The sequence below is a fragment of the Cydia fagiglandana genome, chromosome 21 (genome assembly GCF_963556715.1).
Source record: "Cydia fagiglandana chromosome 21, ilCydFagi1.1, whole genome shotgun sequence".
Lineage (NCBI taxonomy): Eukaryota > Metazoa > Arthropoda > Insecta > Lepidoptera > Tortricidae > Cydia > Cydia fagiglandana.
Window position 1 is genome coordinate 4434000 of NC_085952.1, and position 15278 is coordinate 4449277.

General features: G+C 37.7%; 1 protein-coding gene across 1 annotated transcript in view; it reads right to left on the bottom strand.

Annotated features, from left to right (window-relative positions):
* Positions 1–15278, bottom strand: part of LOC134675184 (probable G-protein coupled receptor No18) — a 66248-nt gene that overhangs the window by 19668 nt on the left and 31302 nt on the right. The window contains exons 2-3 of the mRNA XM_063533383.1: positions 13037–13265; positions 2215–2398 (exon numbers count right to left, since the gene is read on the bottom strand). Of these exons, the coding sequence (XP_063389453.1) occupies positions 2215–2398; positions 13037–13265 (413 nt within the window). The remainder of the gene's footprint in view (positions 1–2214; positions 2399–13036; positions 13266–15278) is intronic.

Below are 15278 nucleotides of genomic sequence, written 5' to 3' on the forward strand. Positions count from 1 at the left end.
GAGAAAAAGGCTCTTAAAGACCTTTTTTGCTATGGCTCTCGAAATAAGGTCGTAAATTGAACAATTTTGAATACGAATCTGCAATAATCCAGAAAATCAAAATTTTTTAATTGTGGCCGTATAGCAGGCACACGGCGATATAAGTACCTGAACCTAACCTACTTCCAGATGACCTAGAAGGATGAAATTTGGAATCCAGCTCGGTTATTGTGTGTAAGCGTAGGAAAAAATCTAAAAACAAAAAAAAGTCAATAAATAGGGGGGGTCCCCATACAAATTTCTTTTTTATTGTGACTGACATATAGTACCTAAACCTAACCTACTTCCAGATGACCTAGAAGGATGAAATTTGGAATCCAGCTCGGTAATTGTGTGTAAGCGTAGGAAAAAATCTAAAAATAAAAAAGTTAAAAAATAGGGGGGTCCCCATACAAAAAACCTGTAATACGCGCTAAACAACCGGCCAACGGTGTGTCGTTGGCGGCGCGCGGCACCACATAATTAATACAAAGAACAGAAGTAAAAAGCATGCAGCGGAAACACAAGAAAAAACATTAAATCTCAATACCTACCTGCCTAGTTTTCTGTACAAAAAGTATTGATATCCCATCAAAAACATAAATGTAAAAAAGGAGAGCCAAGTTCAATACAAAAATTATGCTTGGCTGTGGGGTTCGCCGCAAAAAGAATGGAGATCTAAATGAGTGCCAAGTTCTATGCAAAATCCAAATATGTATTTATAGGAACAAAATAACATTATAAACAAGTATTAAACTCTATTTCTTTGCTTTATTGGATACCTATAACAATTGCTGTTTATTTAAAAAAAATGTGAGATCTTAAAGTAGGTTAGATTTGGCTTGGCCAGTTTTTATCAGAATTACAAAATATATATGTTGAATAACTTTATAAAATGACTGATGTAATGAAAACTGGCCAAGTCAAATCTAACCTGCTTTAAGATCTCGCATTTTTTTTAAATAACAGCAATTGTTATAGGTATCCAATAAAGCAAAGAAATAGAGTTTAATACTTGTTTATAATGTTATTTTGTTCCTATAAATACATATTTGGATTTTGCATAGAACTTGGCACTCATTTAGATCTCCATTCTTTTTGCGGCGAACCCCACAGCCAAGCATAATTTTTGTATTGAACTTGGCTCTCCTTTTTTACATTTATGTTTTTGATGGGATTTCTTTAACCCGAAACGTCAAAATAAACGAGAAAGTTTGGACACTGACAGTTCTTATCCGTAACAAACCCAGATCAAGCTCGCTGGTGAAATGAACTGTCACCCGCGGTATTTCCGGATCGTTACATCCTTCAAACTTTAGTTAAAAGAGCCCATACTTTCAAGGCCGGCAACGTATTTGCAAATACCCTTCTGGTATAGCAGGGTTCCATGGGCCATGGTAATAGCAAAGAGAATACAGTGTATAGTTCGTAGTTTTTTAACAGAGCCCGGCGGCTAATCCTATTGTCTATTGTTAAGTAAAACCGCACGTGCTACTTACCTGCAAAAAAGGGTCATACTCATTCTATTTGGCACCTGAGCGCGGGCTAGTCCAACGCTCAAAAAACCAGTGTAGGTGCGCTCTCCGATAACGCGCCTTTGTTACGCATCTCGATGACACATTTTAGACTGGTTCTGTAGTGTTCGACTCGCCAGCACTCAGTAACCGAATTACGCAGGTTTTTATGCAGGTGGTTGTGGCACGAGGCACGAGCAGTTTTACTTAACAATAGACAATAGGATTAGCTCGGACTCAGTTACAAAACTACGAACTATATAGAGACTGATTGTCAAAGTAAATTATGTAGCCACTGTTACTGCCATCTTTCGACAGAACATAAAACTGTTAGAACGCCATTTGACCTTGATCCTTATTCTTTCACTGATAAGTGTTAACTTATTAAATATTAATATTATATATTTTCGAACGACGGCGCCATAAACTTCAGCCTACTCTCGAGTAGATGGCGTTAATATTAATATTTAATTAACAAGTTAACACACATCAGTGAAAGACTAAAGATCAAAGTCAAATGGCGTTCTAACAGTTTTAATCATCTGTCGAAAGATGGCAGTAAATGTACTGTAGCTACATAATTTACCATGACAGTAGCTCTCTATTTCAAATTATCTTTGGTAATATCTTACCAGCAGGCTATTCGTCTGTTCGTCTACCATATCATAAAAAAGTGTCTTACCTTACTACATTTAGTGGTAGTAGACAGCTGGTGGTGCCTTCTGGCTACTACGCAGGATATCCTGGCGTACACGTAGACCATCACAGCCATGGGCAGGAAGAAGGAACCCATAGCGGAGAACACCACGTAGCCGGGGTTCTGGTTGTAACGGCACACTCCACCTTGGTTGTGGTCTGGTTCGTACCTGTAAAAAATATGCGACTTTAAGTCATGGTTGGCTTGGTCACCTGGAGAGGATGGGGGAGGATCGTGATGTGAGAAGAGTGTATGTGGGGCACCCGGGCGGGAAACGTCCGTCCGGGCGTCCCAGATACCGCTGGAGTGACGAAGCCGGAAAAGACCTGTTGACACATTTTGGACTAGTCATTGAGTTTTTACTTCTATCGGCACTCCCGGAGTGCAACCCGTTGTTTTTGAAGTGAAAACTTCTTTAGCGGCGCTGGGCCCTTTTTTTAGTTTTTATGTAATATGCACTGGGCGCGTAGCCAACGTGCCAAGCGTTAACGCTCCCTAGCATATCGTAGTCATCTCTCTCTATCACTCTTCCCCACTATAATGCGACAGTGGCAGTTGCCTCACGTTGGCTACGCACCCAGAGGTAACTTCAAAAGCGGGGTTATTTTGAAAATGGCAACCATCTACTAAACTAGAACCACATTATACTGTGGCAACAGTAAACGAGATACCATGGTAACTGTTGCAGTAGCTTAAGTGTTGCTAAAGCATGAATTGCTTCTATTCCCAAAATGACGACTATTCTCATGATGGTAAAATTTCAAAAAAATTACATATTTTTGTAAGGATCGCATATGAGAGAACCATTTTGGACGCCGTACCGAGTGGTCGTGCCCAGAGCGAACAAATAAGCCTCATAAACGGCCAGCGAAACAATAGCACCCTTCGCCAGATGGTCGACCGATGGCCGCGTTAACACCTAAGAGCCGTCCCGCGCTAACCATAGCTTTCGCGACGCTTGCTTACTCAATTCCAGCATTCCGTAAAAGTGTTTATAGTTTCGTTTATCAGTGCATCCCAATTATATAATAATTAAGTGAAGTGCGTTACTCTGTGTGCGGTCCGTGCCTACGCAAGCCAACCACGAAGATCGTACGATCGCTGCTGCATCAGCGGTCCAACGTCGCGACGCGGTGACTGTCGTCACCACGCCTACACCACGGCCAAATTTGGTGAGATCGCTCCAAATCTGTTTGCTCAAAGGCTAGATATGCCCAAGTACTAAGCCTTAATTCCTACCCTAAGTAGCTGGACCTATAATACCACACTGATCTAGAGGTACATAAAAATTAGACATATTTTGACTTGACGGCTCATGGACAATCGCCTGTTAATTTTAATACTTTTAAATAAGCGAATAAATAACACAGGAAGACCCACGTAGGTGTCACCTCCAACCGATTACCAGTAGTTAGTACTCCATAAATAGTATATTATAGATCAGGTATTGCACAAATGCACATAGGCAAATATCTTGCAATCGCACCTAGGAAAATACAGTTTTTAGAATATAAAATTCACTAGTTCATTACTGAATGAATTTATTTCAGTTAAATACCTAGTTTCATCTAATCTAGTAGCGACGATTTTGCTAGCTTTAATTTACACCAACACGTACTGGGCTTGGCTTCTGCCGCAATCAATATCATTTTAGGTAAGAAACGCAGATCACTTACCTACTATATATTTAGTTTATTTCAGTTTTATACCTTAGTTCATCTAATATTATACTTACGCCTTATTTTTCTAACTCTAGTTTACCTACATTTCTAATCCAAGTAGCCCACCACCTACACCTACGTACTAGTTTATTTCAGTTACATACCTATAGTCTCATCTAATCTAGCATTAGTGACGCCTTAGTTTTTTAGCCTTTATTTCAGTACCTCTAGCTACCACCGTCGAGTCAGCTTTGACTCAAAGCACTCTTATATTGTACTAGCAGAAAAGCAGGTCTCATAGCCAATTTTGTCAGTTTTTATTTACTTACTTACTTTTGTCCTATTGCTCTGCATTATAAAATAACAAATTACTCTACCTTATCAAGGCATCAATTATGTACTACACAGAATAATATATAGGTATGCGGTCAGCATAAAACGCAAGATTACACCGCAACATTGTATTCCAGAGAACCAATTGTGATATTTCATAAGATTTCAAGAATAAATTGTAATTATTTTGCGTGAGTTATGTTAAACTTATGGCATTCAGTGGGTAGTGATTAAAAGTGTGATTTGTGTTTACCCGAATATTTGTTAATTAATCTGTGGGTAGTCGCGAAAATGACCCTTCTCTCCTACCCGCCAATTCTAATGAGGGAAAAGTATAAAATGTAACTTACCATGGGATGGGGGGATCATTCTCGCTTGGCGCTTGAACCAGTAACATGTAGCACGAAGGTTACGGCTTGTTAACTAAATATTGTCAAAGAGTGTTGAAGTAAGAAGTTGGAGTAAAATAAAAGTAATTGATTGTACGAAGGACTTTGATTCATCACAAGTCAGAAGCGGTGATCAACGGCGCCCATAAAAGGACTAGAACGTGTGAGTACCTAGTATACATATACATATTTTATATACTCAGACGTTATGGTAGTAAGTTTTAAGTTGCAATTCTTGTAACCTCAAAACCTGATTAAGAATACATGTAGATTCGCGATCATGGTCAAGTTGAAGTAACGAATGCAGACTTATTACATAATTTAGAATTCTGCTGGTAATCAAAATCGGTACAGGTATTGAGCGAGTTAACCTTTTTTTTTTACAAGAGCCATGTTTAAGATAAGACCGTGGTTACAAGTTGTCTTAGAATTTGAATACTTACTTACGATTAGTGTGTACAGTGTAGTAGTATGTTTTTTTTTTGTGTAATATCGATGTTTAGCCGAGCATAGGCATATACGATACGTGATCGCGATTATAGTGAAATTGGATACGATTTGGATAAATATTTAATGAATCCGTTAGCAATTAAGATACAAACATGTATAATTGTACGTGTACGGTTATAGGCAAGTAGGTAAGTTTATTGTCATTAAAGGAACAATTTCATTTACCAGAGTGGTTTTAAATTTAAATAGCCCATATTGTGAAGAAACATACAGTGTGAAGTGCTCTGTTGTATGCAGATTTTGTTTAAATACTTGCTGTCGTTAAAATGAAAGTATTTACATCATGCATATTAAATATATACGTGAGTTTCGAATACTGATCTTAATCTATTCTAATAGTATGAGCTAAATGATCTAATAAGTAAAGTCATAATTGATAACGCCTTTGATTGGTTTCTGAAATGAATAAAGGGCTCCATTAGGTTAATGACACGTTGTCATTAACCCTTATCTTGGCATCGTAACACCCGTGATACATGGAACTTCAAAAAATCTAGCAGGTTCACTTTATTACCTAACACAATAATTCTGCCATCAATATGTCGAGCTACCCTCCTTACTTATAGAAAAAAATAATTGACACGAGTGTCATTGTAAATTAATTAGGAATAATCAACATGGCGCCACGGAAACAATAGATTTCGGTTCGTACTGGAAGTTTTGCATTTATTTCTTATGTTAGTATATATTTTTCCATAATCTACATTTTGATATCTTTACTGTCTCATAGTGCATACATATTTACAATGCCTTCGAATTTAAAAACATTTAATACACAGAATCTTACATGAAACTGTTATGTATTATATTTGATACACTGCCAAGAACTCAGAAATGTACATATCGAAAGGATTGTATTACATTTAATACATTACCAAGTTATCGTCAAAATATTTTACATGACTTTTTATTTTTTTTATTTTTGTGGGGTTACAAAACATGCTTAAATTTTTTAATATTAGTTGTCGTATTATTTAGTTATTAAACTTTGATTTTTTTAAGTACGATGTTATTTAACTATATATTCGTACGCTGTAGCATTATTGCTACGCCGTAGCCCGTAGCACTGAAAAATATATGTATGGCAATAAATGGTCCCAAAGTAAAAAAAAAATGTTTTTTTTTTACTTTTAATTATTTGTTTACTTTTCATATTTTACTCAACTTTTTGCTGACGACTTTTTTGAAACTTTACGGGATCTAATTTTCCGCCCACGTGATCAGGTATTCGTAGATATAATTTATTTTTACAGGTTTAATAGTCATATGATGCTTTAGATTGCGTTTAATTAGCAGTAAATGCTAATTTCTGTTGCATTACATGTTTTATTTTTATTAAAATCTTCATTTTTCTTCTAAAAAGTAGGTAACTATTTTGTCGAGTTATTGGCATTGTATCAAATATGATACATATGATTTTCCGAAACTGGAAAATCCTGGATTTTTTTTCTTATTTTTTAATAGTTTAGTATGATCAATAGGTGACAAAAAACTAAAAAAAAAATTATATTTAAGATATTTTGAGCCTTGCCAAGATAAGGGTTAACAGTGTAGTCACCATGTAGGTGGTGTACCATCATAGTCAGACGGGTCAGACCCTAATGTCTTTGTTATACAGATTTTTATTGGTAAATTTTTAATGTAATTCGATTTTTACAAATAAAATTATTATTAACTATAATAAGTGAAAATGTTATAGTAGGTAAATAAGTAATTAATAATGGGAGGTAACTGTTAGGACTTAGAACCCTATTCAATACGATGTGTTGGAATCAATGATCGTTTTGCATAGATAATATAGATTCGTCAATTGAGTAATACGCGTGTTCTAGAAGTAATGATTTCAGTTTTTGTTGAATGTTGTGTCACTTTTTGATTCCTTTATGTCAGTCTGCACTGAATTACAAAGTGTTAGTCCATGATCTTGAAGAAAGGCTTCGTCAGCAAACATAACGCAGGTTGTGTCTGTGTTAAGTATCTTTGGCAGGTCAAGAAATAGTAGGCATCCACAAACGCTTCCCTGAAATATTGACATAATGGAATAAACAATATGACGCGATTTTGATGTCACGGTCTTTAGTTCCTCACGGTCCTTATCTAAGTGTTCTACTTGTACGCATTGTTTACGGTCTCAGAGGTACGATTTGATTTGAACCAAATATACAGAGTGCCGCGTATTCCCATCCCGTACAATTTACAGAGTAAGATTTCGTGTGATACTTTTTTATACGCTTTTGTCATGTCCACCAAAAATCCTAAACTATGTGTTCTGTTGTCTTTATGACCTAAGATGTTCTGTATGTATTAATAAAATGTAAATGATAAAATACTGTACTTTACGAAAAAGTTGTCTTAGACTCCATTTATTAAGATAAAATCGGGTAAGAGTGCGATACGTCGATATTGGTTTGGATGGATTACGTCACCGTTTGTAAATATGGGTTTAATAATGGATATTTCATGGATATTAAGTAAGTCCGGGAATATTCCTTGATTAAATGACTGGTTAATCAGTCAGTGGCTGTGCTAACTTTACAAGAACGGGCTGGATTTCATCGACTCCAAGACTATGTTTATTTTATTTTTTGAGTTGTTTTATAATTTTTATTGTTTCGGTCACCGGCTGAATGAATATCGAGTTGATGGCGGGGTATGCACACGGCGCGCGCGGTTCGTTATCGCTCCTGCTTTATTAAATATGAGAACTCTTGCGCTGATTGATAAATTGTTGAACTATGGGGAAGCTATATATCGTAACATATCATATAGGCGGTACCCTATAACCAGTTTTAATGGTTAGTTACCTATGTAGGTTGTTATGGTGTAGTTAGTTAACTTGTAAGTGCTATGTTGCTCGTGGACCCGATGTTCCATTACCTGAGTACGGGAAGAACGATCTAGTTGCCACGTTATTACCTACATATATTTAATATTATACTACGTACAAAAGAGCTTGATCCTATGATTAGTGGTTTGAATATATATGTTTTTGATAGTATCATTGGGTACAGGACAAACAAACCACATGAGATCTGTTATTGAGTTCACTGCAAATGGATATTAAGACTACTATATTACGGGTACCATTTAGGTTTGTTTGGAGGTGGTACGTTATAGCTAGACCCAACGTCTAATGAGCCAGTTATGTGTGATCGCTTTGATTATTTAGTTGAATTATTTTGAGCCATGTAGGCGAGCTGTTTAGGAGTGCATCTGTTTTATGAGTGCAGCCATCTATTAGGTGTGCTACCAGAAAGTCCACAGCCATGTAGATGTGCTGTTTATGAGTGCGGTTATGTAGTGCGCAGCTAGAAAGTCGATAGTCATGTAGATGTGCTGTTCATGGGCGAGGCCATGTAGGTGTGCTGCTGGAGTCTACAGCCATGTAGATGTGTTGTTTATGAGTGCGGCCATGTAGTGTGCTGCTGGAGTCTACAGCCAAGTAGATGTGTTGTTTATGAGTGCGGCCATGTAGTGTGCTGCTGGAGTCTACAGCCAAGTAGATGTGCTGTTTATGAGTGCGGCCATGTAGTGTGCTGCTAGAGTCTACGGCCATGTAGATGTGTTGTTTATGAGTGCGGCTATGTAGTGTGCTGCTAGAGTCTACAGCCATGTAGCTGTGTTGTTTATGAGTGTGGCCATGTAGTGTGCTGCCAGAGAGTCCATAGATGTGGTCGAAAGACAGAGTTAGGTTCTGAAGAGTTAAAGAGTTAAAGAGTTAAAGTTGAATTAAATTAAAGAGTTGAATTGAGTTAAAGAATTGAATTGAGTTAGAGAGTTGAATTGAGTTAGAGAGTTGAATCGAGTTAGAGAGTTGAATCGAGTTAGAGAGTTGAATCGAGTTAGAGAGTTGAATCGAGTTAGAGAGTTGAATCGAGTTAGAGAGTTGAATCGAGTTAGAGAGTTGAATCGAGTTAGAGAGCTGAATCGAGTTAGAGAGCTGAATCGAGTTAGAGAGCTGAATCGAGTTAGAGAGCTGAATCGAGTTAGAGAGCTGAATCGAGTTAGAGAGCTGAATCGAGTTAGAGAGCTGAATCGAGTTAGAGAGCTGAATCGAGTTAGAGAGCTGAATCGAGTTAGAGAGCTGAATCGAGTTAGAGAGCTGAATCGAGTTAGAGAGCTGAATCGAGTTAGAGAGCTGAATCGAGTTAAGAGAGCTGAATCGAGTTAAAGTTGGATAGAGTTAAAGAGTTGGATCGAGTTAAATGTTGGATCGAGTTAAAGAGTTGGATCGAGTTAAAGAGTTGGATCGAGTTAAAGAGTTGGATCGAGTTAAAGAGTTGGATCGAGTTAAAGAGTTGGATCGAGTTAAAGAGTTGGATCGAGTTAAAGAGTTGGATCGCGTTAAAGAGTTCGTTTTGAGTTAAAGAGTTCGTTTTGAGTTAAAGAGTTCGTTTTGAGTTAAAGAGTTCGTTTTGAGTTAAAGAGTTCGTTTTGGGTTAGAGAGTTCGTTTTGAGTTAGAAAGTTCGTTTTGCGTTAGAGAGTTCGTTTTGAGCTAGAGAGTTTGTTTTGAGTTAAGGAGTTTGTTTTGAGTTAAACTGTTTGTTTTGAGTTAAACAGTTTATTTTGAGTTAAACTGTTTATTTGAGTTAAACTGTTTGTTTTGAGTTAAACTGTTTGTTTTGAGTTAAACTGTTGGTTTTGAGTTAAACTGTTTGTTTTGAGTTAAACTGTTTGTTTTGAGTTAAACTGTTTGTTTTGAGTTAAACTGTGTGTTTTGAGTTAAACGGTTTGTTTTGAGTTAAACTGTTTGTTTTGAGTTAAACTGTGTGTTTTGAGTTAAACGGTTTGTTTTGAGTTCAAAATCAAATCAAAATCAAAATAAACGGTTTGTTTTGAGTTAAACAGTATAAAGAGTTTTATTTTGAGTTAAACAGTTTAAAGAGTTTTATTTTGAGTTAAACAGTTTAAAGAGTTTTATTTTGAGTTAAACAGTTTAAAGAGTTTTATTTTGAGTTAAACAGTTTAAAGAGTTTTATTTTTAGTTAAATAGTTTAAAGAGTTTTATTTTGAGTTAAACAGTTTAAAGAGTTTTATTTTGAGTTAAACAGTTTGTTTTGAGTTTAAAGAGTTTAACAACTCGCTGGCGTAGGGTGATAACAAAGTTTAACAACCAATCATGCAGCGCACTGAAATTTAATTACAGGGTAAAATGGATTCCGATATTGACACCCCGAGATCACCTAGACTGTCGTCACGAGCACGACGGATGCAGAGTCGCGAGCGGCAGACGCTGAAAGTCAGCGACGGTGAATCTACCACAGAGGACGCTGTGGACTGCGACAGCCGAGCGCGAGGGGCCTGAAGACAGATGTCGTCACCACAGTAGGCGCTGACGACGGGGGCCTCTCTCAGATGACCAGTACGAAGAAGGCGACGCTCAAGAGGGACTTACAGTGGAGGACGTCATCAAGTTTGTAACTAAAGTATTGTAATTTGAAAAAAAAATCTGATTTCAGAGAAAAAAATCATTAGATAATTGCATCTGTTAATTACAAACCTGATTAAGCCGTTAATGTAATCACGTAGCTTCCCCAAAATATTATTTCCATAAACAGTTCCTACATTTACTATGGAAAGTCTAAAAATTCGATTATTAATGTCAATTATTATCGCTCATGCTGTGGAAGTTGTTTCTTTCTTCTTATATCAGGCAAAATTTTATTGCTCATGTTTGTTATAAGTAGAACTTAATTGAAAATAAGTATGTTACAGTACTAAAATCAATGCAATGAAATTTGGGCTTAAATTCTATAAGCACGTGCCGATAATAATGTGTCTATAACCCTGCGTGTAATTAGGTAAAATATCTTATCGTATGGGGATGTAAATTTTAGTAAAAGTAAAGGGTTTGACAGTGTGGACGATGTATTTCGTGAACCTTTACATGATTAGTAGTATAAGTAGGTATTTAAATATCCCTTTTTATGTAACAATAATACTAGTCTGGAGAATAAATACCGTTTACTTTCTGCAATACCTGCTACCATGAGTAAATTAAATAATTTGAAGTTTACCTCTACTTAAGTTGCTGTAATTCTTTGTATTATTTTATTGTATTCTGGTGTACAATGAAGAGTATTGGTATTGTATAAACAGACTACTTTTAACTAAAATAGGATTGAAAAGGCAATAGTCAACACGGCCGAGTGTGATATTATTGTTGATCGTGCACCGGAGGTAGCACGCAGTCGGATGGCCGAGTGTGATATTTCATAAGATTTCAAGAATAAATTGTAATTATTTTGCGTGAGTTATGTTAAACTTATGGCATTCAGTGGGTAGTGATTAAAAGTGTGATTTGTGTTTACCCGAATATTTGTTAATTAATCTGTGGGTAGTCGCGAAAATGACCCTTCTCTCCTACCCGCCAATTCTAATGAGGGAAAAGTATAAAATGTAACTTACCATGGGATGGGGGGATCATTCTCGCTTGGCGCTTGAACCAGTAACATGTAGCACGAAGGTTACGGCTTGTTAACTAAATATTGTCAAAGAGTGTTGAAGTAAGAAGTTGGAGTAAAATAAAAGTAATTGATTGTACGAAGGACTTTGATTCATCACACAATGATCATAAAATACATTATAAACTGAAATAAATACTTTAATTTGTTCAAATACTTCTAGTAAAATACATTATATTATTTATATTATATTATAACTGACACACAACAATAACGATCTTTGGTAGGTAACTACCTACTTTACCAAGTCACAACCCGAAGGCATATCGCTCCCTGGAAATACCCGAAATATCCGCATCCGCCTCTCAATAAAAGGGGCTTTCGTCTTTGAAACTATCTCCCCAGTACCTTACCAAGATAAATTATTTTAAAGAATACCAACGCAATTTAGTTGTAAAAAAGTACACATCTGGCACCATTCATAGTATTTCTACACAATACGGTCATTAACAGCGGTACAGCGAGCAAGACCATAGGACGCAAGGGTTGTTTGCCTGCCATTGTCTTCATCTGTAGGACGCCAGCGCGAACATAATAAAACAGATGGTCACTAAATATCGGATACGGTTAGTAAATGCCAGGAACAACGCCGCGACCCGATAAGGTTCGCAATATATTGAACGGCAAAATAATATCCAAAAGGATTAAATGCACTTGGAAAAACTCACTGACACAGGACAGAGTATTACACCAGGCATCCCTCTAAATGGATCAACATGGCAGACGACCATTACAAATAAAGCGAACTCATCAAAGCAACAAGAGAAATATATCAACTGGACGAAACCGACAGCGAATCAGACGAAGAAGAACCAACACCTCGAATCGACGAGCAAACGGCAACTCAAGACGGCATCGACCCTGCTTGATACAAGATATCTCGAAGACCGAAGCGGAAACGACGAGGAGCATGTCACCAACGCTCTCCTTCGACGACATAACCTACCCCTCCTAACTTCCAATATTGGCTTGAGGCTGCATAGCCGGCTGATTCTATCCCTCTCCCATCCCAGAGCGTGTCACTCCCCACAAATTTCGTCCCCTGGTATGCCGGTTTGACCGGAGCGGGCATGTCCCCGGCTGGGTGTGGCGCATTCTTGTCTTCTTCTTGTCTTGTCTTGTCTATTTTTGTAAGGATCGCATATTTCCACTTCCAAAATGAAAGTTTCCTTCAACTCTGTCAAAATTTTTTGAAAATTCATAGAACTTTACCGTCTTTTAGAAAACTGATATAAGGCCCAATTCGAACTTTAAGATACGTCAGTTAATAGATCTAGAAAAGATATGGATTGGATATGTCAGTGTCAAAAGTGACGTTTTTGTTTGAAGAAATGTCACATTTGACACTGACATATCTATTATCTAATCCATATCTTTTCTAGATCTATTAACTGACGTATCTTAAAGTTCGAATTGGGCTGATACATTAATATTTGTTGACTAACTTACCATCCAAACATAGGCGGGCAAGTAACAGCCATAGCCGAGATCCAGACGAAGAAGATCATCGTCAGCGCCAACTTCTTGGACCTCCTTCTTCTAGAATACGACAGCGGCCTCGTGACAGCCAAGTAGCGGTCCACGCTGATGGCGCAGAGGGAGAGGATGGATGCGGTGCAGAGGAGGATGTCCAAGCTTATCCAGATGTCGCAGAGGATCCAGCCGAGTTCCCATTTGCCTGTAACAAGGTGAGTTGTTTAGAGTCCATGTTTAGTTGTGTAGACTTTATAAAATATAAATAAATAACCACGGTATGGATGCCGTAAAGCAGGCCACTGACGAGCCTTCCAAATGGGTGCGGTCACATTCAGACGGCATCCTAATGTTAAACATTGTACTATTTTGACATTCACGGACCGATTTTGGATTGCAGCCACGCTATTTGGACTGTTGGAAGGCTCGTCAGTGGCCACCTATAGACGGGCGAAGATCTGGTAGGCCCAGACGGAGATATCGGAATGGCCTGGATAATATCTTAACGAATGGCCGAAAATTGGTCAAAACCGAGACAAATGGAGAGGGGGGAGTCCTTTGCTCAGTAGTGGGACACCGCATAGGTTTATACATAATATAAATATAATATACCTACCTAATATAAATAGTAGGGAACATATTTATTTACATTTAGGTACACAGATCAACCTAGCCCCAAACTAAGCAAAGCTTGTACTATGGGTGCTAATAGGCAACGGTATACGTATACTTATATACATAGAAACACTCAGGAACAAATATTTGTGTTCTTACCGGGATTCGAACCCAGGACCATCGACTTTACAGGCAGGGTCAGGGTAATATCCTAGATGGTATTTTATTCCATTTTCACTCGATGTCACTTTAATTTAAATAAATACAATTAATTTCCGCTACCTAAAGGTTGTCTGGAAGAGATCGCTTTTTAGCGATAAGACCGCCTGTTGTTTAACCTCTTCTTTCTGTATTATTTGTATTGTTTTCTGTAATGAGGTGTGCAATAAAGAGTATTTGTATTGTATTGTATTGTACAATAGTATATTATGATATTTAAAAATTTTACATTTTGAACACATATTAACTCACATTTATAGACGGGTCTATCGCTAATCTATTTTATTATCTTTATTTACCGACATTTAGACACAGGTTTCAGGAACATAAATTCGCGATAGACCCGTCTATAAATGTGAGTTCGTAGTATATTAGATCATAAGTATATCATTCACCGTGTATCTTCGAGTATTTATATAATAAATAAGTTTGGTAGTTATAAATAACTACTAATTGTTTTTTTTACCTTTTTTTAAAGTTATAAATAACTTTTATTGGTTAACTAACCAAATACAAAAGCTGGATCTGCTAGTTTTTATGAAAGCGACCGCCATCTGACCTTCCAACCCAGAGGGGAAACGAGGCCTTATTGGGATTACTCCGGTTTCCTCACAATGTTTTCCTTCACCGAAAAGCAAATATACATAAGTTCCTAAAAAGTCATTGGTACGAGCCGGGGTTTGAACCCGCGACCTCCGGATTGAAAGTCGCAAGCTCTTACCCCTAGGCCACCAGCGCTCTGTACTCTGTACAGTCACCTGCAATAATATGTTACACAACAAAGGCCGCAAAAATATCTGACACAATCTTATTTGTAGAACCATAAGAGCGTGTCACATATTTTTGCGGCCTTTGAAGAGTAACATATTATTGCAGGTGACTGTACACTAGAGCAGGCGTGGCTCACTCCACGATTTCGTCGCTTTGCAACAAGTACATCCGTCTCACACCAATTTTGGTGGCTAGCCATAAGCCGCGCGTGGCGCTGTCGCCATCTAGCGGTCATATCTGTCCTAATCGTAACAGACGCGTTTTGTTAGAGTGAATATTTCTGTACCTAGTACAGTCAAGGAATTTAAATTCCGACCCATTTCGTACTTTGTCACAGTGACAATCAATATGAAAGCCGCTAGAGACTAGAGACCTCATACGGTTGTCACTGTGACAAAGTACGAAATGGGGCGGAATTTAAATTCCTTGACTGTACTCTTCGAGCAACACCGGCTTCCGACACGTCGGAAGGGAGGGGCCCAAGCGATATCTCACCGTACAAATCATTCTGCCATTTTTCGCGGGGGGAAGGTGCACACAGTCGCACTTCTCACACACTTACATACAAAATCCAATCAAAGGCCCTACCGCGAACCACGTTCGACGTGTTGCC